The 25,040-nt window shown below is 33.4% G+C and overlaps 3 protein-coding genes and 1 long non-coding RNA gene across 5 annotated transcripts; 2 read left to right on the top strand and 2 right to left on the bottom strand.

Annotated features, from left to right (window-relative positions):
• Positions 1-251: 251 nt before the first annotated feature.
• Positions 252-2,448, top strand: LOC137001182 (uncharacterized). 2 transcript variants are annotated; one of them, XR_010891297.1, is made up of 6 exons: positions 253-452; positions 566-667; positions 833-910; positions 984-1,238; positions 1,504-1,615; positions 1,857-2,448. XR_010891297.1 is itself a non-coding variant. In XM_067359548.1 (5 exons), the coding sequence occupies exons 1-4, from the start codon at positions 335-337 to the stop codon at positions 1,196-1,198; spliced, it is 513 nt and encodes a 170-aa protein (XP_067215649.1). In that variant the 5' UTR covers positions 252-334; the 3' UTR covers positions 1,199-1,238; positions 1,857-2,448. The 2 variants fall into 2 exon arrangements, 1 of the variants encoding a protein (XP_067215649.1); XM_067359548.1 differs by lacking the exon at positions 1,504-1,615 and having other exon boundaries at positions 252-452.
• A 227-nt stretch (positions 2,449-2,675) lies between these two features.
• Positions 2,676-4,147, bottom strand: LOC137001181 (uncharacterized). Its single transcript, XM_067359547.1, has 3 exons — positions 3,835-4,147; positions 3,484-3,751; positions 2,676-3,245 (listed from the first exon to the last, which is right to left on the bottom strand). The coding sequence occupies exons 1-3, from the start codon at positions 3,858-3,860 to the stop codon at positions 2,712-2,714; spliced, it is 828 nt and encodes a 275-aa protein (XP_067215648.1). The 5' UTR covers positions 3,861-4,147; the 3' UTR covers positions 2,676-2,711.
• A 6,759-nt stretch (positions 4,148-10,906) lies between these two features.
• Sf3a1 (splicing factor 3a subunit 1) lies at positions 10,907-17,441 on the top strand. Its single transcript, XM_012363599.2, has 11 exons — positions 10,907-11,179; positions 11,361-11,697; positions 11,762-11,921; positions 12,047-12,328; positions 12,439-12,549; positions 12,626-12,794; positions 12,870-13,559; positions 13,655-13,716; positions 15,191-15,298; positions 15,625-15,798; positions 15,904-17,441. The coding sequence occupies exons 1-11, from the start codon at positions 11,065-11,067 to the stop codon at positions 16,003-16,005; spliced, it is 2,310 nt and encodes a 769-aa protein (XP_012219022.1). The 5' UTR covers positions 10,907-11,064; the 3' UTR covers positions 16,006-17,441.
• LOC137001183 (uncharacterized) lies at positions 15,543-17,179 on the bottom strand. Its single transcript, XR_010891298.1, has 2 exons — positions 17,039-17,179; positions 15,543-15,772 (listed from the first exon to the last, which is right to left on the bottom strand). It is a non-coding gene; the product is annotated as an uncharacterized lncRNA (long non-coding RNA).
• Positions 17,442-25,040: the final 7,599 nt, after the last annotated feature.

The following is a 25,040-nucleotide window of genomic DNA, read 5'->3' on the forward strand; positions in this document are numbered from 1 at the left end:
GTCATTAACCAACCCTGGGTCGTTCAAATCCTGTATAATCGAAAACGCTATAACTCAAGCAATACAAGACAGCGTCGAGTTGTCATAAATCATAAAGGTTCTAGATGGTTATGTCTATCTCATTTTTCGGTCCTAGTGAAACTAACTCGAACTTGAATTATCGTAAACACCCTGTGTTTCAAAATTGATTACCAGCACTGGCAGCACTGCAAATGCCGTTCCAAAATTCACCATAGCACGCTGTGGCAGTGCTGCAAGAGACTAATGACGTCATTAATTTTGTCGTCACTTCCTGCTGTGGCTACTGCGGTTACAGAGGTGAGGCAGCTACAGCATGATGACGAGTGCAATACGAAACATGGAGTCAAAAGAATTAACTTTAATTGACGCGGAAAATAATGTTGAATATTCAATAATTGTGTCGTTGGAAGACGCCGAGAAAGTAAGAAATGGTAAGTACATTTATAATTTTTAAAAATCTATCTATCTACATAAAAATTGACATAATCTATATATTAATTTAATATTTATTTATTGTTCTTATCTTATATTTAAATATTAACAGATCACGAATTTGCATACGCCTTATTAGAAAAAGCAAAAAGAAAGAAGCAAAAAGAAAATCGTATGAAAGTAAATCTAAAAAAAAGAGTTATATCAGAATCAGGTAAAATTATATTTATGTTTATTATTGATTTATTTATTTGTAACATTTATCCTAAATATTATTCTAAATATTACATTTATCCTAAATATTTTCCTAAATATTATAAAAAGTTTAATAAGAAATATTCCTCTGAATCTAAAAAAATATCAAATTAATATTTTATAGAAAATACAGACACGGACGTAGTTGCTAATGTAAACGACCCAAGCTGTAGTGAAAACGATTCAACTTTCGAGTTAAAAGGTAAATTAAAATATAGATTAAGATTTAATTAATTTTTAAGAAAGAACATTAAAATTGTTTTCTATTTGTCTAGATCAACATATATGGACCCGTCCAGAAACAATGCTGCTTATAAATATATATAAAGAACATATGGCAGATTTCAATAATCCTAAAATTTCAACAAAACGATGCTGGAGCATGTTATCCAAAAAAATGGAACATGCAGGATATCAAATATCTCCTACAAAATGCGCAACAAAATTTCAAAGTCTAAAAAGGTCATATAAGTCCTACAGATCACAATAAGAAATCTGGAAATAGTAGAAAGCAGTGGGAATATTATGAGGTATATTATTTATTAAAAATTTGGAAGTAAAAATTATTTATTATTAAGGATAATGTATTGTTTTGTAATAATAAATCATTACAAAATAGCAATTGTAATAATCAATTATATATATTACAAAATTATATACGAAGTTAAGTAATGTTATTACTTTTAGTAACTTTGAGTAAAGTGTATTATTATTTTGTAATAATTTATTATTATATCTTTTATAATTATTAATGAAATACATATTATAGAACGAAGAAAATCTTTTTTATGTTAGATCATGCACGAGATATTTGGTACAAAACCATGGATTGAACCACAAGCAATAGCTGGGTCTAATGTTGCTATTACAAAAACTGATATAAAAAATAATTCAGAAAGTCCAGAAGGTATCATAATTTATTATAAAATATAATAATAAAATTATTAAATACAATGATTAGATTATCAATGGTCATATTTTATAATACAGAATTATATTGAACAAGTGTAGGACTCATTTTAAATTACTTTTTAAAAGTGATTAGAATCGTAAAAAAAATTATATGAAATATATAAATAATATTAAAATTTTTTAAAAAAATATTTTGTTATTATTTTTATCTCAAATTATTACTTTTTTTGTTGCAGCGCCAAAGAAACGAAAAATTAATCACGTAGTAGAAAATTATTTTGAAAAATCTATACAATTTAAAGAAGAAAAAGAGAAAAATGCTCAGAAAAGACATGAAGAAAAAATGGCTTATCTAAGAAATATAGAAAACTTAATGACAAAGATGCTTGAAAAATAACATATGTGTTACCGTTATAAGTTATAATCTAAACTTATTTTCATTTTACTGTTATATTTTAAATATGTTAAATAATCCTATTATTGCTGCGTATTTTAGTTTATTATACATATTATACATTATTATATATATATTCTGCAGTATTACCAAATTTTTTTTATTTAATATATATATTTGTTTCATAAAATTTTATTTTATGTAATAAGATGTATGTAATTGTGATATTCTTTTTTAAGTTTTATTATTTCATATGTAATTTTATGTCATGAAATTGTGATAGTTTTTCTTTACGCTTATTATAAATAATAATAGGATTATCAATAAGTAATAATAAAGACTGATAAAAATACAAATATTATAAAAGAATTGATTTGCGTGTCAAAAAATTGTTCAAACATTGATTAATAAAAAATATATATCAAGAAATACAATCTACTTGGGCTTGAGATCCTCTCATCAATATATATATTATAAAAGAAGTTTGTAAAGAAAATGATAAGAAAAATAAATATGTTTAATGTATAAATATTGTTCTTATTATATTAATGTTTTACAATGTCTGTGTATTTATATAATAATAACATTATATCTATTGGATTCTATTAAACACTGAAAGTTTTGTATATTTCAAAGTAAAGAATAATAATGAAAAATATAGTATTTTTTCTATAACTTTATTTTCAAGATAACTTTATTACAAATTATAATTTTCATTTTGCAAATAATACATTATTGTATTGCGTTTTTCGACACCTTCCTCTCGCAGACCTTGTATTACATTTTGAGCAACATTTTGTAGACATTCATTTTGCACAATAACAGGCACATCTATGTAATCATCGTGATTTATACAAATATTGTGTAGAATGCAACATGCAACTATATATTTCGGTATTAAATCGGTTCTTCTCATAGGCAATGTATCCAAAAGACTCCTAAATCTTCCTTTCAATAAGCCTATAGCTCTTTCTATCATCATTCTTGCTTGAGATAACCTTGTGTTATATGTAATTTGTGCATTTGTTAAATGTCCGTTGTCTTTAAAAGGAACCATTATACATTTCTGAATGCTGTATGCTGCGTCGCCTAATAGATGACTATTTTCAGGAAAGTGTTGCTCTGTGCATAAGTTTTCAAATCCTGATAATCTGAAAACTCTCATGTCATGCACTGACCCTACCTGTCCTGCATAAACATGAGTAAATTTTAATTCATGATCACATATTACCTGAAAAAAAAATTATATTTTTTTAGAATAAAGAACTATCCAGATATGTCTCTAAAAATGTATAATCAATCAACTTGCAATATCTCGGACCGATTTCTAGTAGCATGGACATTAGTTTTAAAAAGACGTCTAAAAAATGACTAACAGATGTTTTTTAATCATTTTAAAAACGTTCTTTTAGTGATTTTTGTGCTGTTAGTATAATGTTAAAAAATATCTTTAACAATTTTAAATATACCTGTAATTGTATGGAGTGATAGCCCTTTCTATTTATGTAAGCCTCTGGATGCAGTTTTGGTGTAGCAATTTTAATATGAGTGCCATCTATTGCTCCTATTACTTTGGGAAATTTGTATCTGTTTTTAATGCATGTCCAAATTTCTTCAGCTTTTTCTCTATTCGGCCATGTGATAAATTTGTCAAGATGTAAATACAAAGCATTTACAACTTTTCCTACACATCTCCAAGCAGTTCCTTTGCCAACATCAAATCGATCAGCAACACATCTATAATTAAAAAATTTAATGTCATTTATTTTAATATTGCATATTTTTTATAAGAAATCCTAACTATAATCAATTTAACTTACCTATAAGAATTAGGAGTTCCCATCATCCATATCGCTAATAACAAAGTTTTTTATATTTCGCAATATTCTTCAAATCGACTTTTCCGTCAAGTGTATTAACTGATAAGGAACCGAAGGAACTAGTCTGATCTCTGTTTGTACGCGACTTATAAACACAATTGAGGACGCGGATCAACGAAATCGCTCTGCGCTCGAAATCGTGTAAAAATATCGTCTAAACGTCTCGAAGCATGAAAATTTTGAAAGTCGCAAAATTAATTTTTTTTAAACATAGGCTTGTAGAGAATGATGAGACGAAACTTTTTTCTATTTGCAGTTTTTTTGTTCGATGCTTATTTTTAATAATAAAAATAAAAAATTGAAAAATTTTTATTCCCAAATTCAATAAGATTTTAAGATATAAATCGTCGTAATTTTGCCAAATTTTGTTGAAATTGTTTAAAATTTGGTATATCTGCAAATGACACTACACTTGTAAATGACAAGAGTAAAAAGAGTATCTTGTCTGCAAATGACACCACACTTGTAAATGACAAGAGTAAAAAGAGTATCTTGTCTGCAAATGACACCGCACTTGTAAATGACAAGAGTAAAAAGAGTATCTTGTCTGCAAATGACACCGCACTTGTAAATGACAAGTGTAAAAAAAGTATTTTGTCTGCAAATGACATCACATATGTATAAAAGAAATATATAGAAAGATTAATGAAATGTGGTATAATAGGGCTCCTTGCGAAGGTCCACTAAAAAAACCTAACGCGCCGTTAGTGGAACCTCGAAGGTGGTGCGGAAGACCACTATTAATAATACTATTATAATTACTAATAAATACTATTATAATTACTAATAATACATTATTTTTACAATATTTTAACAAGAGTACAATAAATCTGACTGCATTTATAATATATGTTACCGTCTCCTCCACTCATCTCCATAGTACAGTAACTTTTGCTAATATGCAGTAGTTTAAAATAAATGATTAAAAATGGAATAAAATATAATATGGCATATGGAGCATATATCATAGATTGTTGGTGTGAAAATTTTAATTATCTTTTATATAGAAATAATTCGTCTACATTTGACACGTTAAAATGTACACCGATCTCAGATTGAGATACTAGAGTGTACGAAAATTAAGTACATTATTGATCTCACTATTCGGATTCTCCGAATGTACGAATAGAAAATTATTGAACGGGAGAAAAAATATCAGGACGCGAGTGACTAATTGTAAGTTGGGAAATAATTAAAAGTTTTACAGGTATGTAAAATCTTTCGAGTCGATAGACATAAATGCCAAAGCAAGCATGGCTAAACGAATAAGGCGAATGGCAAGAACATAGTATATGTTAAATTTACACTTTGTTGCAATATTGCAAAATAACTTCATTTTTCTATTGACAATAGCAAATCTGAATTATTTCAAAAATTGTTAGTTTTAACATATGCGAATATTATTAATAAATATAAACTATTATTTTTTAAGCAAAAAAAAGATTATTTGATAATTTACACTGTTAGAAACAAATGCGGAAAAAAGAAAAGAAAGTTGCGAGAAGCAAATCTCGAACACGGGATTTTTCATATTCCAGCCACATGCCTTAGAAACACTTACTTCTTCGCATTTATCGTCTGTTGCGTCGGCTCGGTGGAAGGGAGACGGCGTTCTCTTCCATTGGTCGACCGGGTCGAGCTCACACGGATAGGGTGACGTCATCGGTTCTCGGTTGTATTAGTGTGATGCCGCCGCTCGTTTCTGGCAGCATTGCAGCTTATGCGTTCCATGCGATTGCGTAATTGCATATGGCGATTGATAGCGATATCAGAGAGAAACCTGAGAGAGGCCACGCTGCCGTTTTCCGTACGACGCTTTCTCTAGGCCGTACGCTAGTGACGCACGTCCATTTCCGGCCGGCTTAGGAACTAAATAGCCACGTCCATTTTCCGCATCGGTCAAAAAGTCACGTCTATTTTCTGAGATGGTTCATGTCCATGTTATATCCACAAGCGAAGCTATTTACGTCACGCGTCCTTGCCGTGCGTTAGACTGTTTGATCAACAGCAGCGTACAACAAAGAATCAAGCGTTTTTTAATCGAGTAAGGCGAATCGCTTGAATATTAAAGATCCCATATTCGAGACCTACTTTTTGCAACTTTTTTTTCCTTTTTTTGCATTTTTTTCAACTGTATATAATCAAATTAATAAATTAAAATAAAGTTTAATAATAAAATAATGTTAAAATAATGTTAATATAAAAATAATATTTAATAAGCTTTTATTGCAAAATTGTAAAATTATTTTTAATTTTTTTATTAACAATAACAAATCAGTTTTTATTAAATAATTATAAAAAATTTTTTATATTAAAAAATGCTTTTTATAATGTTTTTGTAATATTTAGTACATGCCATGTACAATAAAATATACATATTTTTATATAACTAACATATGATCTGTATTAAAAAATGTTTTCTCTTTCTCGATTCTTCAAAAAAAAAAGTATTAATCGTAAAGAGTGATTCAAATAATAATTTCAATGTAGAAAGAAATTCAGTCTCTTATGCAAATGTAATACAAGTAACGATAGCATCGATCTCATTCTTAATAATGTGCAGTGGCTTAACGGAAAATAGTTGGTCTATCACAACGCAGATCAGGTTTCGAGACTGAGTGGTGTCCGATTTTTTTCAAGTTTATGGTACATCTTATATAGATCACATTTAGATTTGATAATTTAACACAGGCTTCGGAATTATTTTATCTTTTCAGCCGATTCTCGTGGTACACGCCTCCTTTCCTCTCTTCACCGCGCGCGCGGCAAACGCTAGGGCCAGCGCCGCCGAGCGTTAGGAGCGGCGCTATCCGATTAATGTTAAAAAAATTTATTAAAAATATTTTTTTCCTCAATAGCAATAGTACCTCATGGGTGACGTGGAAATCTATTGAAATATTTTCACATAATAAATTTAAAAATAAAAAAAATATTTTTAATAAATTTTTTTAACTTTTAATGATCAAGGAAGAAGAACTCAACATTTATCGGATAGCGCTGCTCCTAACGCTCGGCGGCGCTGGCCCTAGCGGCTGCCGCGCGCGCGGTGAAGAGAGGAAAGGAGGCATATACCACGAGAATCGGCTGAAAAGATGAAATAATTCCGAGGCCTGATTTAACAAGAAATAAGTCAAAGAGATTTATGTAGATTTTTTTACTTTTTTTTTTACTATTTGTTTATTCATGATACATAATGATACATATATTTATTAATGTGATTATATTTAACAGAAATATGAATATATTTAAAGAAGAACACGTAAAATTTATAAATAACTGAAAAAAGATATATAAATAATTATTTAGTAATAATAATTAATAGTGGTCTTCCACGCTACCCATGAGGTGCCACTAATAGCGCGTTAGATTTTTTTTAAAGTGGATCTTCGCCTGTAGCCCTATTATACCACTTTTTATTACATTATATATTTACAAAAGATATATATATATATATATATATATATATACCGGGTGGGCTATTTTAATCCATCCACGTAAATTTCTCCGTAAGTAAGCCAAATACAGAAAAATGGTTCAGACAAAAGTTGTTCAGGACAATAAGGGTCACCTATTTGTGTTAGTGACTTTGACCTCAAAGTCAATTTTCAAGGTCATTTGAAGGTCAGAGTTATTTTTTTAAATAAACCCCCTATTTTTGATTCCAAAATTTAATAGCTGGTGTCAAGAGCTTTTCAAAACACTATAATGAAGTTATTTTTCATTAAGAACTTCTTGAGTTATGAGGCTTGTAAATTACAGTATTTTGACATAAAATACAAAATATCTTGTAAAACATTCAATTTTTGGGAATCTTACCTTAATACTTTTATGCATAAAATAATGAGACGAATCAATTGATATAAAGAAAACACATAGTTGCTTTCAAGAATAAATATGTAATTTGCAACATGCAACTGCATACTTTTTTTTGAAACCAATGTGTTTTCTTTATACCAATTGATTTGTCTCATTATTTTATGCATAAAAGTATTAAAGTAAGAATCCCAAAAATTGAATGTTTTACAAGATATTTTGTATTTTATGTCAAAATACTGTAATTTACAAGCCTCCTAACTCGAAAAGCACTTAATAAAAAATAACTTTATTATAGTGTTTTGAAAAGCTCTTGACACCAGCTATTAGATTTTGGAATCAAAAATAGGGGTTTTTATTTAAAAAAATAACTCTGACCGTCAAATGACCTTGAAAATTGACTTCAAGGTCAAAGTCACTAACACAAATAGGTGACCCCCATTGTCTTGAACAACTTTTGTCTGAACCATTTTTCTGTATTTGGCTTACTTACGGAAAAATTTGCGTGGATGTATTAAAATGGCCCACCCTGTATATATATGTATATCTTTTGTAAATATATAATGTAATAAAAAGTGGTATAATAGGACTACAGGCGAAGATCCACTTTAAAAAAAATCTAACGCGCTATTAGTGGCACCTCATGGGTAGCGTGGAAGACCACTATTAATTATTATTACTAAATAATTATTTATATATCTTTTTTTCAGTTATTTATAAATTTTACGTGTTCTTCTTTAAATATATTCATATTTCTGTTAAATATAATCACATTAATAAATATATGTATCATTATGTATCATGAATAAACAAATAGTAAAAAAAAGTAAAAAAATCTACATAAATCTCTTTGACTTATTTCTTGTTAAATCAGGCCTCGGAATTATTTCATCTTTTCAGCCGATTCTCGTGGTATATGCCTCCTTTCCTCTCTTCACCGCGCGCGCGGCAGCCGCTAGGGCCAGCGCCGCCGAGCGTTAGGAGCAGCGCTATCCGATAAATGTTGAGTTCTTCTTCCTTGATCATTAAAAGTTAAAAAAATTTATTAAAAATATTTTTTTTTATTTTTAAATTTATTATGTGAAAATATTTCAATAGATTTCCACGTCACCCATGAGGTACTATTGCTATTAAGGAAAAAAATATTTTTAATAAATTTTTTTAACATTAATCGGATAGCGCCGCTCCTAACGCTCGGCGGCGCTGGCCCTAGCGTTTGCCGCGCGCGCGGTGAAGAGAGGAAAGGAGGCGTGTACCACGAGAATCGGCTGAAAAGATAAAATAATTCCGAAGCCTGTGTTAAATTATCAAATCTAAATGTGATCTATATAAGATGTACCATAAACTTGAAAAAAATCGGACACCACTCAGTCTCGAAACCTGATCTGCGTTGTGATAGACCAACTATTTTCCGTTAAGCCACTGCACATTATTAAGAATGAGATCGATGCTATCGTTACTTGTATTACATTTGCATAAGAGACTGAATTTCTTTCTACATTGAAATTATTATTTGAATCACTCTTTACGATTAATACTTTTTTTTTTGAAGAATCGAGAAAGAGAAAACATTTTTTAATACAGATCATATGTTAGTTATATAAAAATATGTATATTTTATTGTACATGGCATGTACTAAATATTACAAAAACATTATAAAAAGCATTTTTTAATATAAAAAATTTTTTATAATTATTTAATAAAAACTGATTTGTTATTGTTAATAAAAAAATTAAAAATAATTTTACAATTTTGCAATAAAAGCTTATTAAATATTATTTTTATATTAACATTATTTTAACATTATTTTATTATTAAACTTTATTTTAATTTATTAATTTGATTATATACAGTTGAAAAAAATGCAAAAAAAGGAAAAAAAAGTTGCAAAAAGTAGGTCTCGAATATGGGATCTTTAATATTCAAGCGATTCGCCTTACTCGATTAAAAAACGCTTGATTCTTTGTTGTACGCTGCTGTTGATCAAACAGTCTAACGCACGGCAAGGACGCGTGACGTAAATAGCTTCGCTTGTGGATATAACATGGATATGAACCATCTCAGAAAATAGACGTGACTTTTTGACCGATGCGGAAAATGGACGTGGCTATTTAGTTCCTAAGCCGGCCGGAAATGGACGTGCGTCACTAGCGTACGGCCTAGAGAAAGCGTCGTACGGAAAACGGCAGCGTGGCCTCTCTCAGGTTTCTCTCTGGCGATATTGTAAAAAGTGTCAAAATAGGAAGAGTCATAATGGAAGAGTCATTGATGATTCACTATTATTACTGTCACTCATTTCATCAATTAAAAACATTGTCACATTGATAGCGCAATTTATTGTGGAATCCATTTTGATTTTCCGCTTCTAATGCGTTCAATATCGTTCCGTTTCAAAGCATGTATCATGCGCATAATGAAACAAAACGCAGCCAATGCGCTAAGCATTAGCGATGCGAACGATGCGTGCTATGCACAAAACGGAACGCAACCGTTGTCGACGTTCCTCCTTCAAACTAGCAGAGTGACGGAGATAGCACCTTACTGCGTATCATTCTGTCCTTTAGAAGACGCAGACAACTAAGGCACTAGATATGTAGGTATTCTCATCCGCCATTTTGGTTCCTACTAGTTGGAGAATTATAGCGTATATAGTATAGTATAGCGTACATGTGTAACACGTCAATTATTAAAAATGATTCAGGACTTTTTTCGACTCATTTTTTGGCAAGGAATAACGCTATGTACTTAGTGGGCAGTCTTTAAGTGTCACCCTGTATACGCTATAATTCTCCATCTAATAGGAACCAAAATGGCGGATGAGAATACCTACATATCTAGTGCCTTAAACAACTCCTCTCACAGAACGCTGGGTCTATTTATAAGTCTATTTATAAGTCTATGGGTGTGATGCAGTCTGTGGCATCGATTATATAATTTTTCCCTAAGAGCGGAAACGTGGAAAGTGAAAATTTTACGTGAATTGGACGAATAAAATTGTCGAATTCACATAAAAGTTGTCATTTTTCACGTTTCCGCTCCTAGGGAAAAATTACATGATCGATGCCGTGACATGCATGATTCTTATTTCTAGGGACTCTAGTTCGGACTCGAACTGTCACTTCTGGCTGCGTTCTAAAATTCATTGCCAGTACTGAAAATCTATAATATACGTTACATAAACTATAGATTTTCAGTACTAGCAGTAAATTTCGGAACACAGCATCTGTCGACTTTAAGCATCCAAGGCGAATTGCATTCATAATCGATAAGTCATAGTAAATTTTAAGCAAATTCGTGATATTTGTTAGCATAAAAATAAGCCGATCAGTGTTTAGTATATAAATACACAGGTCAAAATGCCTGCACAAGAAGTGGCAGTGCCGCAATCGGCAACCACCGAGACTGAAGAGAACAACGGTCCTTCTTCACAGCCGATAGTAGGCATTATTTATCCACCTCCTGAGGTTAGGAGTATCCTTTATCAAAATCATTCGAAAGAGATTTAGCAGTAAATATTTGCTACAAAACGAAGTAGAAAGCAGCATATTAAATGTATTTTGCACACAATACTTTTAAAATATCCAGTTTTGGTTTAGCATTATTTATTTAACTTGATGGTTATTTATTTGTTCTTCCTTATATAGAAACTTAGACATTGTTGATAAAACCGCCAGCTTTGTGGCTAGGAATGGACCAGAGTTTGAGTCAAGAATCAGACAGAATGAACTGGGCAATCCCAAGTTCAATTTTTTAAACTTTGGGGATCCCTATCATGCTTACTATCAGCATAAAGTAAAGGAGTTCAAGGAAGGAAAAGGTCAAGAGCCTACAATAGGATCAAGTTCAGTTCCTGGGAAAACTGTTAATCTTATTGCACATCAAAAACAGCAAGAAATCTTGAAACAAGTTGAACAACCATTTGTGCCCAAAGATCCGCCAGTTGAATTTGAATTTATCGCAGATCCCCCTTCAATATCAGCCTTAGATTTGTACGTAATAACCTTTATATATAATTTTGTAGAATATTTTATATTTTAATCACACTTTTTTTAGAGATATTGTAAAGCTCACGGCACAATTTGTTGCACGTAATGGAAGACAATTCTTGACCAATTTAATGAATCGTGAACAAAGAAATTTCCAGTTTGATTTCTTGCGTCCTCAACATTCATTGTTTCAATACTTTACTAAACTTTTGGAACAGTATACTAAGGTATATAAAAAATATCTTGTTTTTGTTTTTAATACTATATACTAAAATAATAAATAGTCTAATAAAAAATAGTCCATACATTTGCTATTTATAGACTAAAAAATTTTAAATTTGATTTTTGATAGGTATTAATTCCACCTAAAGATTTGTTGCTGCGCCTCAAAGATGAGGCACTCAATATGGATAAGATTTTGGAGCAAGTAAAATACCGGGCTGAATATTTAAAATATCAAGAAGCACAAAGACGTAAAGAGGAAGAGGAATTGGAAAGAGAGAGGGTTGCTTATGCACAAATTGATTGGCATGATTTTGTCGTGGTTGAGACAGTCGATTACCAACAATTTGAAGTCGGCAATTTTCCAGCACCAACTACACCAGATGAAGTTGGTGCTCGTGTTCTTATGCAGGTGTGAACATAATTTTACGTTATAATTTTTACTTTATTGTTTGTTAGTTTGTAAAATATGAAATTATATATTAACTATATTTAGTTATATTTGAAAATGTTGATTTATAGGAACGTATAGAAGAGGGTGAGGATGTGGAAATGCAAATCGATAGTGATGCAGAAGACGAAACGCAGATGCGCACAGAAGGCGAAAAAGATCGTGCAAAAGATAATAACCAAGTAAATACATCTGTTATTTTATTATGCAGTAATGTTGCTCTAATGGTTTCTTTATCAATGGTTTCTTTATTTTAAGGTACAAGATATGGAGGAAGACTCTAGTGAAGAAGACGATGTTTCTCCACCGGGTGATACTCATAAATCTAAAGAATCAAAACCACGTGAAACAAATATGCAGCCTCCTCCATTGCCGCCTACACCAGGAAATGTGGTGGTCAAAAAGGGATATGATCCGAAACAACATGGTAAACATATTTTATTTTTGATTTAGTATTATTTATTTTAACAAATCAACATTTTATTTGTTAATATTTTTACAGCGACTAAAACTGCTCGTCCTGCGGCTCCGGATGAATATCTAATCTCGCCGATTACTGGCGAACGTATTCCTGCTAGTAAAGTGCAAGAACATATGCGTATCGGTCTATTAGACCCACGTTGGGTTGAACAGAGAGACAAACATTTAGATAAATTGGCACAGGAAACCGTATTTGCACCAGGAACTGCAATCGAAGCTAGTCTCAAGCAACTCGCTGAGAGGCGTACTGATATATTTGGTATTGGTGATGAGGAAACAGCAATTGGTAAAAAGATCGGTGAAGAAGACAAAAAGAAAGATGACAAAGTTACATGGGATGGTCACACTTCGAGCGTGGAAGCTGCCACAAGAGCTGCGCGTGCCAATATCACGTTGGAGGAGCAAATTCATCAAATACATAAGGTCAAAGGTCTTCTTCCTGATGAGGAGAAGGAAAAGATCGGTCCAAAACCAGTAAATCGTGCAGCTGAGCTTACTCATATGGCTGCTGTTGCTTCAAAACCGCAAGCTACACTGAAAGCACCTCCGAAACCACCGGCACCGAAGCCTATATCAGTACCTGCTCAACCGCCTCCACCACCTACCATGAGTATGCCCACTATGGGAATACCTCAACCAATGATGCCGCAGGCGCCGATGATGATGATGGCACCTATGCCGCCTATGGCACCCAGACCACCACCGTTGATGAGTATGAAGCTTTTTTATATTCATATATATCTTGAGAAATATTTGTTACTGCATTTTTATAGATAAAATTAATCAAAATATAATTATTTGTTGTAGCTCCGGCGATGTCACCATTTATGCCGACACCACCGCCAATACAGCCACCAATGCCAGCTGCTGTAAGTGATTTGTTAAGTAAAAAGTTTAAACACCATTTGTATTTCCTATCTATCTTAAAAGAGGCATGTTAATTACTTATAAGGCCTCTTCTGCGTTACTAATTGGTCAATTCGCGTTGTGTATTACTATGGATGCGTTCGGGGAGACGCTATTAGCGCTATTTAGCGCTATCGACTGTTCACGGAGCTAGCTGGTAGTGTTACCAAACGCAATTATGACGTCATTAATAGTAGTGTGATACGTCATAACTGCGCGCTATCAACGCTATTCCTTCCGAGGTAGTGTGTTGGTAGCGTTAGCGTTTGCGAGCTCCGTGAACAGCAATAGCATAGCGTGGTAGCGCGCTTCTGCTAATAAAAATGGAACAAGATCGTAAAAAAGCAATATTAACAGCAGTAGCACTTATAATGCAAGAATTAATAGATTCATCGTCTGAGAGTGATGATGGTGAAGAATGAAAAATTATAGAATAAAGTATAAATGTAAGAAAACATGTACCATGTCTCAGCATTAAAAATTAAAATATCGGCATTTCTCACATTTTCCGTTGAATTATCAGATGAATGTTTGTAACAAAATTAGGTGTTATTATTTCCAACTAGTTTAATATTGGACAAAAGATTTATAATTGGACTGGATCTTTTGTCCAGCATTTAACGTGTTGAAAATAATAACACCTAATTTTATTACAAACATTCATCTAATAATTCTACGGAAAATGTGAGAAATGCCGATATTTTAATTTTTAATGTTGATACATGGTACATGTTTTCTTACATTCATACTCTATTCTATTATTTTTAAATCTTTACCATCATCACTGTTAGACGATGAATCTATTAATTCTTGTATTATAAGTGCTACTGCTGTTAATATTGCTTTTTTACGATCTTGTTCCATTTTTATTAGCAGACGCACGCTACCACGTTATGCTATTGCTGTTCACGGAGCTCGCATTCATTAGCGCTATCTTGGCTCCGTGAACGGAGCTAGTAGCGTTAGCGTTGATAGCGCGGTAGCGAGCTGCCCGAACGCACCCTATGTGTCATCGAGCGGTTGTCGTCGCGATGTTTATGTTGATGATTTTGTTTATCATTTATCGGTTGTCATCGAGACGATTGCGTTTGACAGCTTGTATTTTGATAGCGTTACTTTGGCAGTTGACACAGTTGCTTGGCCGCTTTCCAGTTAATGACACAAGTCGGCACAAGTCATTCTGTCTGATATCTTTGTTCGGTATTCAATATTGTATATTCAATATTTTGTACAATAACAAAGATACAAACGCTGCTTGTATCTTTGTTATTATACAAAAAGCAGAAGTGTTTTAAAGAAAGTAAAAATGTAAATTATTATATAATGGGAAAAAATGACGCATGCTTGTGTGGCCTAGTGATAATAAAGTATAAACGCAACTTATAAAACTATAAGTATGTATTGCTATTGAAATCAAATTTCTCTTTTCTTTCAAAGATTGGGTTGAAACATCCTGCTGGTAAACCAGAAGAAGAACCACAAGCTAAAAAACTAAGAACCGAGGATTCATTAATTCCAGAACAACAATTTCTCGCTAGAAATAAGGTGAAAAATAAATACCCATTAATGCATTTTACCTTAAAAGAGGCATGTTATTTACTTTTGAAGCCTCTTTTCGTTATCTATCGCCAAGTTCGTGTAGATGATTTTGTTTATTATCGATCGGTTGTCATAGAGATGATTGCATTCGACAGTTTGTACTTTGACAGCTTTATTTTAACAGCTGTTTGACAAGTTTAAAGTGTTGAAAGGAAAGAAAGGAAAGAAAAGAAAGAAAAGAAAAAAGGCATACGTGCATGTATAATATATTCTAGTTTACCAAAAAATTTAAATTGTAACAAAACCTCTCAAAAAAAATTTTTTTTTTACAGGGTACTGTACAACTTAACATTGCTGTTCCAATGATGACGGAGAAAGCTGAATGGAAGTTAAACGGACAAACGTTGAATATTACTTTACAAGTAAGCGATACAGTCGCAACTATGAAAGCGCTTATCCATGAGCAAACTGGTATGCCACCTGGAAAACAAAAATTGCAATACGAGGTAATAATCATTGATAAATTTTTTTACGATTATAAATAAGTATCGAACATTATAAATATGTTATAAACATTATAAATATGTTATAAAAACGTTTTCTGCTTTCAGGGAATGTTCTTTAAAGATAGCAATACTCTTGCATATTATAATTTAACTTCAGGTAATGTCATCAATTTATTACCAAAGGAAAGAGGTGGTAGAAAGAAGTAAATAAAAGAATAATAAAATTAAAATAATCCATTAAAATAATCACTACAATATTATTGTAATGTTCTATTAATATTCCGATAATCTTGTTCATTTATTAACCAGTTTAAAAGAAGACAATAGATATTTGATAATTTAAAATATTTATTTTGTATGTCATTTTCTAAAATAATTACCAATAAGTACCAAAATGTTAATGTACTATCATAGTAATGTAGTATGTCGGAATAATTATGTTAATGCACTTTTATACACGTGTACGTATACACACAAACACACATTTAAGGCTTTTATATTCATATAAAAATGTAAATTTTTAATTTAAAACAAACTTAATAAATATTACATTAACAAAATAACAAATACAACATAATTTTAGAATATTTCGGAGATACATTTATGATTAATTTTGTACATTAGATTAATTATCTTTTTAATAGCTTAAAAAGAGCAATAATATATTATTATAATGTTAATTAAGGGGTGGAGTGAAAACCGAACTCCGATGCAAAAGCGCCATCATTTCGATGGTACTAAAAATGAAAATGATATCGGCGTAGCCTACGGACCTACGCCGAGTAGGTGTGTACGCATTTGTTTGTACTACAAACTTTGTAGTGATAACTCACTACACTGACGTGTGGTCTGTGTACACCAGGTCACACAAATGCCTTGACATATGAAGTTGCACGGGTGTCAAGGCATATCGAGTCGGCGTGTTCCGACTCTACATATTTTTACATTATGACTATGGTTATGAACATAGCGGCAAAACTGTTTTGACTGTTTCAAAGCAACTGGAGCAATTGACAAATAAAGGTTAATATTTATAATATCAATCAATTGCTTCAATTGCTTTAAAATAGCCAAAACAGCATTGCCGTTATGTTCATAACCATGGTCATGATGTAAAAATATGTAAAGTCGGAACACGCCGACTCGATATGCCTTGACACCCGTGCAACTTCATATGTTAAGGCATTTGTGTGACCTGGTGTACATGTCATCGGATAGTTTATAAACAAACGATACTTGCGTTTGTTCCCTCGACTGAAATTTCGTTGCAAGGCTGCATAATGTACGAGAAAACATAGGCGTATACAAAGTGTCAAATAAATATGAACAAAATATGACAAAATAATAAATACAAAATATATATATAGCAGAGAGAAGACTGAGAGTGGACATGCCCGCATTTTTCGTGTTCTGTGGGCTAGCGCCTCTATGTGCACAAAACGTGCACATTGAACTACATAGCCAATGTCCACGAATCCCGTAGGTAATGTCCACGATCTTTTGGGTCTCTTCCGTGCTATGTCCACGACTTTTTGGTTCCGATATGTGCTATATCTACAAAGTGTCGGTAATGCATACTTGTAAAACATGATTATGTATATCAATCAGATTTGAAATATAAATACACACGTATTGTAAATACATGTATTGTAGCATTTATTTTTGCATTTACAGTTTATTTAGCAAAAGATCAGTTATTTTCAATAACCTATGTAATTTGAAAATGTACATTTAAATTATTTTAATAAATTACTTCTATAATTTTGTGTGTGTGTGTGTGTGTGTGTGCGTGCGCGTGGGTAAATAAAATGTTGCATTTTTGTCAATATTTAAAAAGATGATAAACTCTTATAGATATTTCATACAGTAATGACCAATAACTTATTTTGAATATTAAAAGCCAGGGTTGGGCGTTTACACGTAAACTATAATAGATACAAAAATACTCGCATATTAAACACGAATGCAAGCTAAACAGTAAAAACAATCTTTTTATCTATAATTTGAGAAGACTATAGTTATGAATCGTCGCAAGAAAGTGTGCAAATTGTAATCTTGAATTTTAGAATACAATTTACGAAAAATTACAACATAATGTAAAATGAACAAAGATATACATTTTTAATTAACAATCTAACACATATAAAGGAAAGGCTCAAATGATAGCTATCACATAATATAATAGAAAGGCATTGAGAGCCGTCGCGGGATGTTAGTGCGGAATTTTAATTTTTCTTAAAGAAATTAATTTATTAGTCTACGTGAGACAGTTAACTTTGTACACCAATTTCTGGTTCGAGATACTTAAAGTGTATGAAAATTTTAGTACATTGTTCTCACATATGGAGAATCAGTACATACTTAATCAATAGACCATTGTTGTGCCCTTGGTAATAGGACACGGTTCGGGATCTGCCAAGGAGTTAGGCCGGGAATCCGGGAATAATCCTTTGACGTTTTTTTAATAAAAAACAGTCTTCCACATATTTATTGATCTCTTGATTCATTACAAATTCCCTTATTTCTATGTAATCTAGGTTCCGTCAGGAATCCTTGCCTTAGTGTAGTATCACGGAGCCCCAAGTTACTCTTATTCACTTTTAACGAATTGTTATAATTCGCGTTCTTCTAGATTTGTGGTCCCAACGGACATACGTCCGTTTCTTGTGACTGATAGTTTTAGACCCGCCGTCGTGATCTCGCGACGGCGATTTTATATACGTGAAACTGCACTTGATTGCAGTTTTAACGATCTAACTTGCTGACGAAATTCGATCGTTCGTCAGCATTGTTGCGTAAAAAGTGAATTAGGTTTTAATTTTCGCTGCGCGATTTATCCGGTGTCTCGCATGAGCCGGAAACTGAATATTAGATATCTTAATCTGATATGCAATAGATATCTTCTTATATTTTATTAATATATATATATTTTATTATTAATAATTGGTTGTGGCTCTTTGGACCCACAACATCCCCCCCCGTTGAGAAAAGAAAACGAGGAGATACGAGTTTTCGTAACCTTGAGGCTCCATTTATTTATTCTAAAATGGACTTCGTTCTTTCCATAGTTTTATTCCTAATATAATGGCAAGTATTATGGCAATTACAACAGCTATGCTACTTGTTGTCATAGGATAGACAAATGCTTGTTCTGCGAATGGATTTTTTAGATTGTCGTTAACATCTTTATTTATTTCCTCAAATTTATTACTGAGGTCCATTAATTCTTTCGGATCTTGTATAATTTTTTTAAATTTTAGTCCTTGCAATAGACTTTTCTTATTTTGTGTATTCTGATCTTTGCTAAATGTTAAATTAAAATTTGGTAAATAAGTTTGTATATTTGCGATTTGCTCAACGTTTTTTGTTTTTATTGTCATATCTGTTGCAATTACCTTACAGTTTTCTTTTAACGTTATTTTTCCTGTTCGCTTAATTACTACAACAGTTTCTTTATTATTTTTACAATGTATATATATTTGTTGTTCCTTAAGTGTAGAGTACAACCATGTATTTGGTGTTCTTAATGCTATCCATAAAGTTTGATTACTCTTAATATAACGCTTATCGCAATTATCCGCGTTTTTTGTTATGTGTGAGTACGTTTGTATTTCGCAAAGAGAATTTGTGTTTACAATATAAATAGGACTATAAGGTTCGCATAAATATGTATTGTGTACATTGATACATTTATTTAAGTTATCTTTTGTTATAGTCATGTATGTCGGTCCGTCTGTACTTATCGCGATTATATGTTGATTTACTTCAGTGAAAACGAAAATATTGTCATGGTCATGTATAGGTAAAGGAATTATTTTTATTATTTTGTATTTAGGAAATGTTATCAAAGGGAATTGTAGTATAGTATAAATATTTGTATTGTCATAGTATGCGCTTGTGGTAATTAATTTTTTGATGGTATTCCATTCTTCTATTTTGAGTCCAAAGGGAAATTGTGTTCCTTGAGGCAAATGAGGCGTCGCTTCTTTTAATTCAGAAATTATTTTTTCTATTGGTGTTATTTTTGGATTTAATATTCCGTTTTGTATTTGTGTCAGAAAATCCATAATATCTTGAATGTCTCGCTGTAGATCAGTTAGAATTGCATTTATTATTAGAAAGTGTTCTAATATATCTTCTCGTTTAATTTCATCTGAGATTCGATTGTAAATATTTTTTGTAGCGTTTTTTAATAATTTGTTATTATGTTCTAGTGTATCTTCTAGCTTATTTATGTGTGTAAGCGTTGTGTTTAATATTTTTATTTGCGTTTTTGCGGCGTGTTGTGTTATTTGTTCGTTATTTTTTATCAAATGTAATTGTTCATTAATATTTTTCTTGTTATCTGCGTCCATGGTTCCAAATAGAGTTTTAGCGATACTACCTATCCCGTTTATTAATCCGCGTCGTTTGTCGGAAGGTTTTTTATAAATGGTATTTATTTGTTTTATCGATTCCGTCAATTGATTAATGTTCTTTTCGATTATTAACTTCATGTTTCGGCATGGTTGTTTAGTGGATTTATTATTAATTTCATTACAAATTTCATCCGTATCTTGTATTTTTTCCTTAATACGTTTAAATCTTATATTTATTGCCGTAATATCTAATTTTATTACTAGTTTCCATTTTGTTTCGATGAGATTTAGTTCTCCTATTTGTTCATAATATAGCCCTGGTTCTTGTGAGAAGTACTCTATCTTGACTGGGGATATTGTTTCAGTTCTCACCTTGATTAGTTTATCCTCTAGTATAGCGTACCTGGAAGTTTTATGCTACGTGTTATGTTATATCAATAGTGTAGGGTGTTACGATAATTTTTTATATGTGCGTGTTCTGCATTTTGTCCTTTGAAAGGGTCTTGTGATTCTCGCGAGTGCTACTGTGTGTCAGTTCTTGTTAGATCGTGCTTAATAATGGATCCTTCTTTTGAAAATTTAATTATTATTGTGCGGCCTACGACCGGCCAGCGAGTGGTGATTGTGCGTGAGTTAACTATGGCGGAGCTATTGGAGGACGTAGTTCCTGCTTACGTTCAGGGTTCGGTGGAGCGATGTCATATTCGCTGCGAAAGAACGGCCCTTACCCTTGAACTCATCGAAGGGTTGCGTAGTGCGGTGTCGAGGCAGTTTCGATTTGGTGGGCATCGTCGTCGTCGTGTGGGGTATTTAGAGTGGCGACGTGCAATGTTGGCCATACTCGAGGCGACTTGCACCCTGAATCGGATTTTTTGGCTCCAGGAGGAGGCCAGCGAGAACGAGGATTATCCTGATTCTCCATAATGCGGTAAGTGTGATTTAGTTTTCGATAAAATGCTTAATGCGGTTTGCATGCACCAGCATTGTTTTTCGCCCCTTTTTTATGATGTAGTTAACGCTTGATTTTTTCTCAATTACTATGTAAGGTCCTGTCCATAACGCGTCAAGTTTTTTCGAGCGTCTTCGTCTTAGTGTTTCGTCGTATAATAATACCTTGTCGCCTGCTCTAAGTGTGCTTATATTAGCCTTTTTGTCGTAGCTTTCTTTTGACTTTGCTTTCTCCTCTTGCATGTTCGCTTTCGCTACCTGGTGTGCTGTACGCAATCTTTCTTTGAACTCGGATATGTAGTCATCATACGTATACGTTAATTTCGGAGGACATGTCAGGGCCGTAGGGAGCGTAACCTGGTGTCCGTACAACAGTTCAAATGGCGTATAACCTGTCGCTGTATGTGGTGTAGTATTGTATGTAAACATCGCGTAGGGCAGCCATTCGTCCCAATCGGTCTGATCTCCGTTTATGTAGTGTCGCAAGTACTCTGCTAGTGTTCTGTGCGATCTTTCGAGCGCGCCGTTACTTTCTGGGTGGTACGCGCTTGTACGAATCTTCTCAATTTTTAACAGTTTGCAAGTGCTCTTAAACACTTCGCTCATAAAATTCGTTCCCTGGTCGGTGAGAATTTTATCAGGCACTCCGTATTCCAAAATTATTTTTGTAACGAATGCCTTCGCTACTGTACCAGCTTCCTGATTTTCGATGGGCATTGCCTTGCTCAATTTCGTGAAATGATCTTGGAATGTTAGTACGTATTTGTTTCCGGTTAGAGTTACGGTTAACGGTCCTACTATATCTAGTGCGCATTTTTCGAATGGCCTATCCGGAGTATCGGTAATAATAATTGGCGTTTTACTTCGCCGTTTTAATTTATTCTTTTGGCAATGCTCGCATTTGACGATGTATTGTTTTACGTCTTTTGTTAACCCTTTCCAGTTGTGAGTTAAACGGATTCGATTTATGGTGCGTTGCACGCCTTGATGCCCGCCTATCGGTGCATCATGATACTCATATAATATTTGCTGTTTCTCTTCCTCCGTGTACCTTTTTATCTCTTTTTCGCTATCTCTTTCTTCTTCCTCTTCATCACTCTCTTTCTCCTTGTCGATTATATGTATAGCGTGAGCGACGTTGCGACTTAGTGCGTCAGCATTTGTATTGTATTTTCCGGCTTTGTGTACGATTTCATAGTCGTACTCTTTCAATTTCAGTCTCCATCTAATTAGACGAGATCCTGGATCGGTCACGTTAAACAACCAAATTAGCGGTTTATGATCGGTGGCAATTTTAAATTTGGTCCTGTATAGGTACGGTCGAAAATGTTTGACCGCCCACACAATCGCGAGTAATTCTTTTTCCGTCGTGTTATAATTTTGTTCTGCACGAGAAAGAATTCTGCTAGCATAAGCTATTGGTCGGTCTTGTCCTATCATTCCTTGTGACAAGATACCTCCTATCGCGAAATCCGATGCGTCGGTAGCCAGTATAAATTCATCGTTGAAATTTGGGTACTGCAAGACGGGGGCGGTAATTAGTTTCTCTTTTAGATTGTCAAAAGCTTTTTGCTGCTCTTGTGTCCACTCGAATTTTACTCCCTTTTTAACTAATTTTGTGAGTGGTTTGACTATTTTCGAAAAATTTTCGATAAACCGTCTATAATAGCCCGCCAGTCCTATGAATGATTGCACATCCTTGACTCGTTTTGGCGTAGAGAAATTCTTTACTGCCTGGATTTTTCCAGGGTCAGGCATAATTCCGTGTTCGGTAATTATGTGTCCTAAATATGCCACTTCTTTTCTAAGAAATTCACACTTGTCCGGCTGTAATTTTAGATTATTGTCGCGTATTTTTTGTAATACTTCTAATAGTCGCCGGTTGTGGTCTTCTAAACTAGCGCCGTATATCACGATGTCGTCTAAATAGACCAGACACCGTATTCCTTGTATGCCCGCCAGAATAGTATTCATTAATCTTTGAAACGTTGCCGGGGCATTCTTTAGCCGGAACGGCATCCGATTAAATTCATAATGCCCGTAGGGCGTTGAAAAAGCCGTTTTTTGCTTATCTCTGTCTGCCATGGGTATTTGATGATAGCCCGATGCCAGATCTAATGTTGTAAAATATTTCGAATTCCCTAGTTGATCCAAAATATCTGTTATATTTGGCAGTGGAAAAGAGTCTCCGACTGTTAGGTCGTTTAATTTTCGGAAATCGACCACGACTCTCATTTTAGGTTTTCCCGAAGCGTCTGTTTTCTTCGGTACCACCAAAAGTGGTGCGTTCCATTGGCTCGAGCTTGGACGTACGATATCGTTTCTTAACATTTCCTGTACCTGTCTATTTACTTCGACCTTATGCTTCTCCGGTAATCTATACGGTCGCGTATTCGCGGGTGCCGTACCGGCTCGAGTTACGATCTCGTGTTGCAGTGCCTTGGTGCAGGTCAGGGGTTCTCCGTCCAAATGGAATACATCATCGAAATCTTCGCAGATTTTAAGTAGAGTTTTTCGCTCTTCGTTATTTAAGTGATCGAGACGAAGCGCCTCTTTAATTCGTTGCATGCGTGACAAGGGAATTTCCTTCGGTATATACGTCTGAGCTATTAATATCTCGGCATTTTCTTCTGTCTTTACTTCTTCAATTTCTACTACTGGAGCTTGCATTTCTATTTTAGTTTCGGTAGTATTTATTATGCTAATCGGGCAACTATTATTTTTTGGCTCGACTAGGCAATTTCCGATAAATATTCCTGGTCTAGTTTCCACTGCTTGGATTATTCCTGCTGTGTTTTCTTTAGTTATGGCTGTTATAATAGTTTCGCTTCTAGCTTCTAAAGTAAACTTTTTGCATGGGAAAAGCGTAAATAAATTTTTATCGATGCGTAGTTTTTTGGTAGTATAGTCCCAAGATGCTTGATATTTTTGTAAGAAGTCGGCTCCGAGGATTCCGTCATATTCGATAGGAAAGTCGTCTTTTATCACGTTCAATTCATGTTTAACTTTTCTTGTTTTTAACGGAATAGTTGCTTGCATTACGCCTATAGTATCCGCTTTGTGTCCTGTTGCGCCAATGATTGTTATCTTTTTATCGTATATTATGGTTTCATCTTTCAATTTATTCAATTTTATTAGACTCATGGTAGCTCCTGTGTCGATCAATATATTTATTTTATCGTCAATCACTTCATTCATGGGTAGTGAAATCAGATCGAGCTCAGTGTGTGCATGATTTATCTCATCAGCTGTTAGTACCTTATGCTCTCGTACTGTCTTAGCTGTTGCTTTAATTGTTTTCCTTTCTGCATCGTCGTCCTCAGTCTCGCGATGCTTATTAGTTTTATTTATGGTATTTCGCGTGTTTGATTCTTCATTTATTTTCTTATTTTTAGTATATTCCGGTTTTCCGCTTAATATCCAACATTCGGTACGGTTATGTCCGGATTTCTTGCAATAATTACAATGTTTATCTAGCGTATTAAATCTTGATCCGCTCGGTTTAGGCAAAGTGAATTGATTACCGTAGCGGCTCGTTCGGCAATCGCGACCGTAATGTCCTTGCTTGCCGCATTTATGGCATTGAATTGCCTTAGGATTATTAAAACTTTTATTCGCGTTGTACGCGGAATCACGTGGTCTCTTTAATTTTTCCTCTGCTTTGGCCCCTTCGATGGCTTCTTGCAGGGTTGCATATCGTTGCGCGCGTATTATCATTCGTATGTCCTCGCGCAGTCCATACACAAAGTTTTGTAGCGCTTGCTGTTTAACTGTATCTAATATAGTGCGTTTATCTTGCGGTGTCTTTCCTGGACTGTCTGTTAGAGATTCGTATAGCTGCATCGCTAAATGGTCTGCTCGTGCCCCATATTCTACTGCATTTTCTCCGGGTCGTTGTTTCAAATGATTAAATTCAATTTGAATCGATGCAGGATT

Source organism: Linepithema humile, chromosome 7 (assembly GCF_040581485.1).
Source record: "Linepithema humile isolate Giens D197 chromosome 7, Lhum_UNIL_v1.0, whole genome shotgun sequence".
In the NCBI taxonomy this organism is placed as follows: domain Eukaryota; kingdom Metazoa; phylum Arthropoda; class Insecta; order Hymenoptera; family Formicidae; genus Linepithema; species Linepithema humile.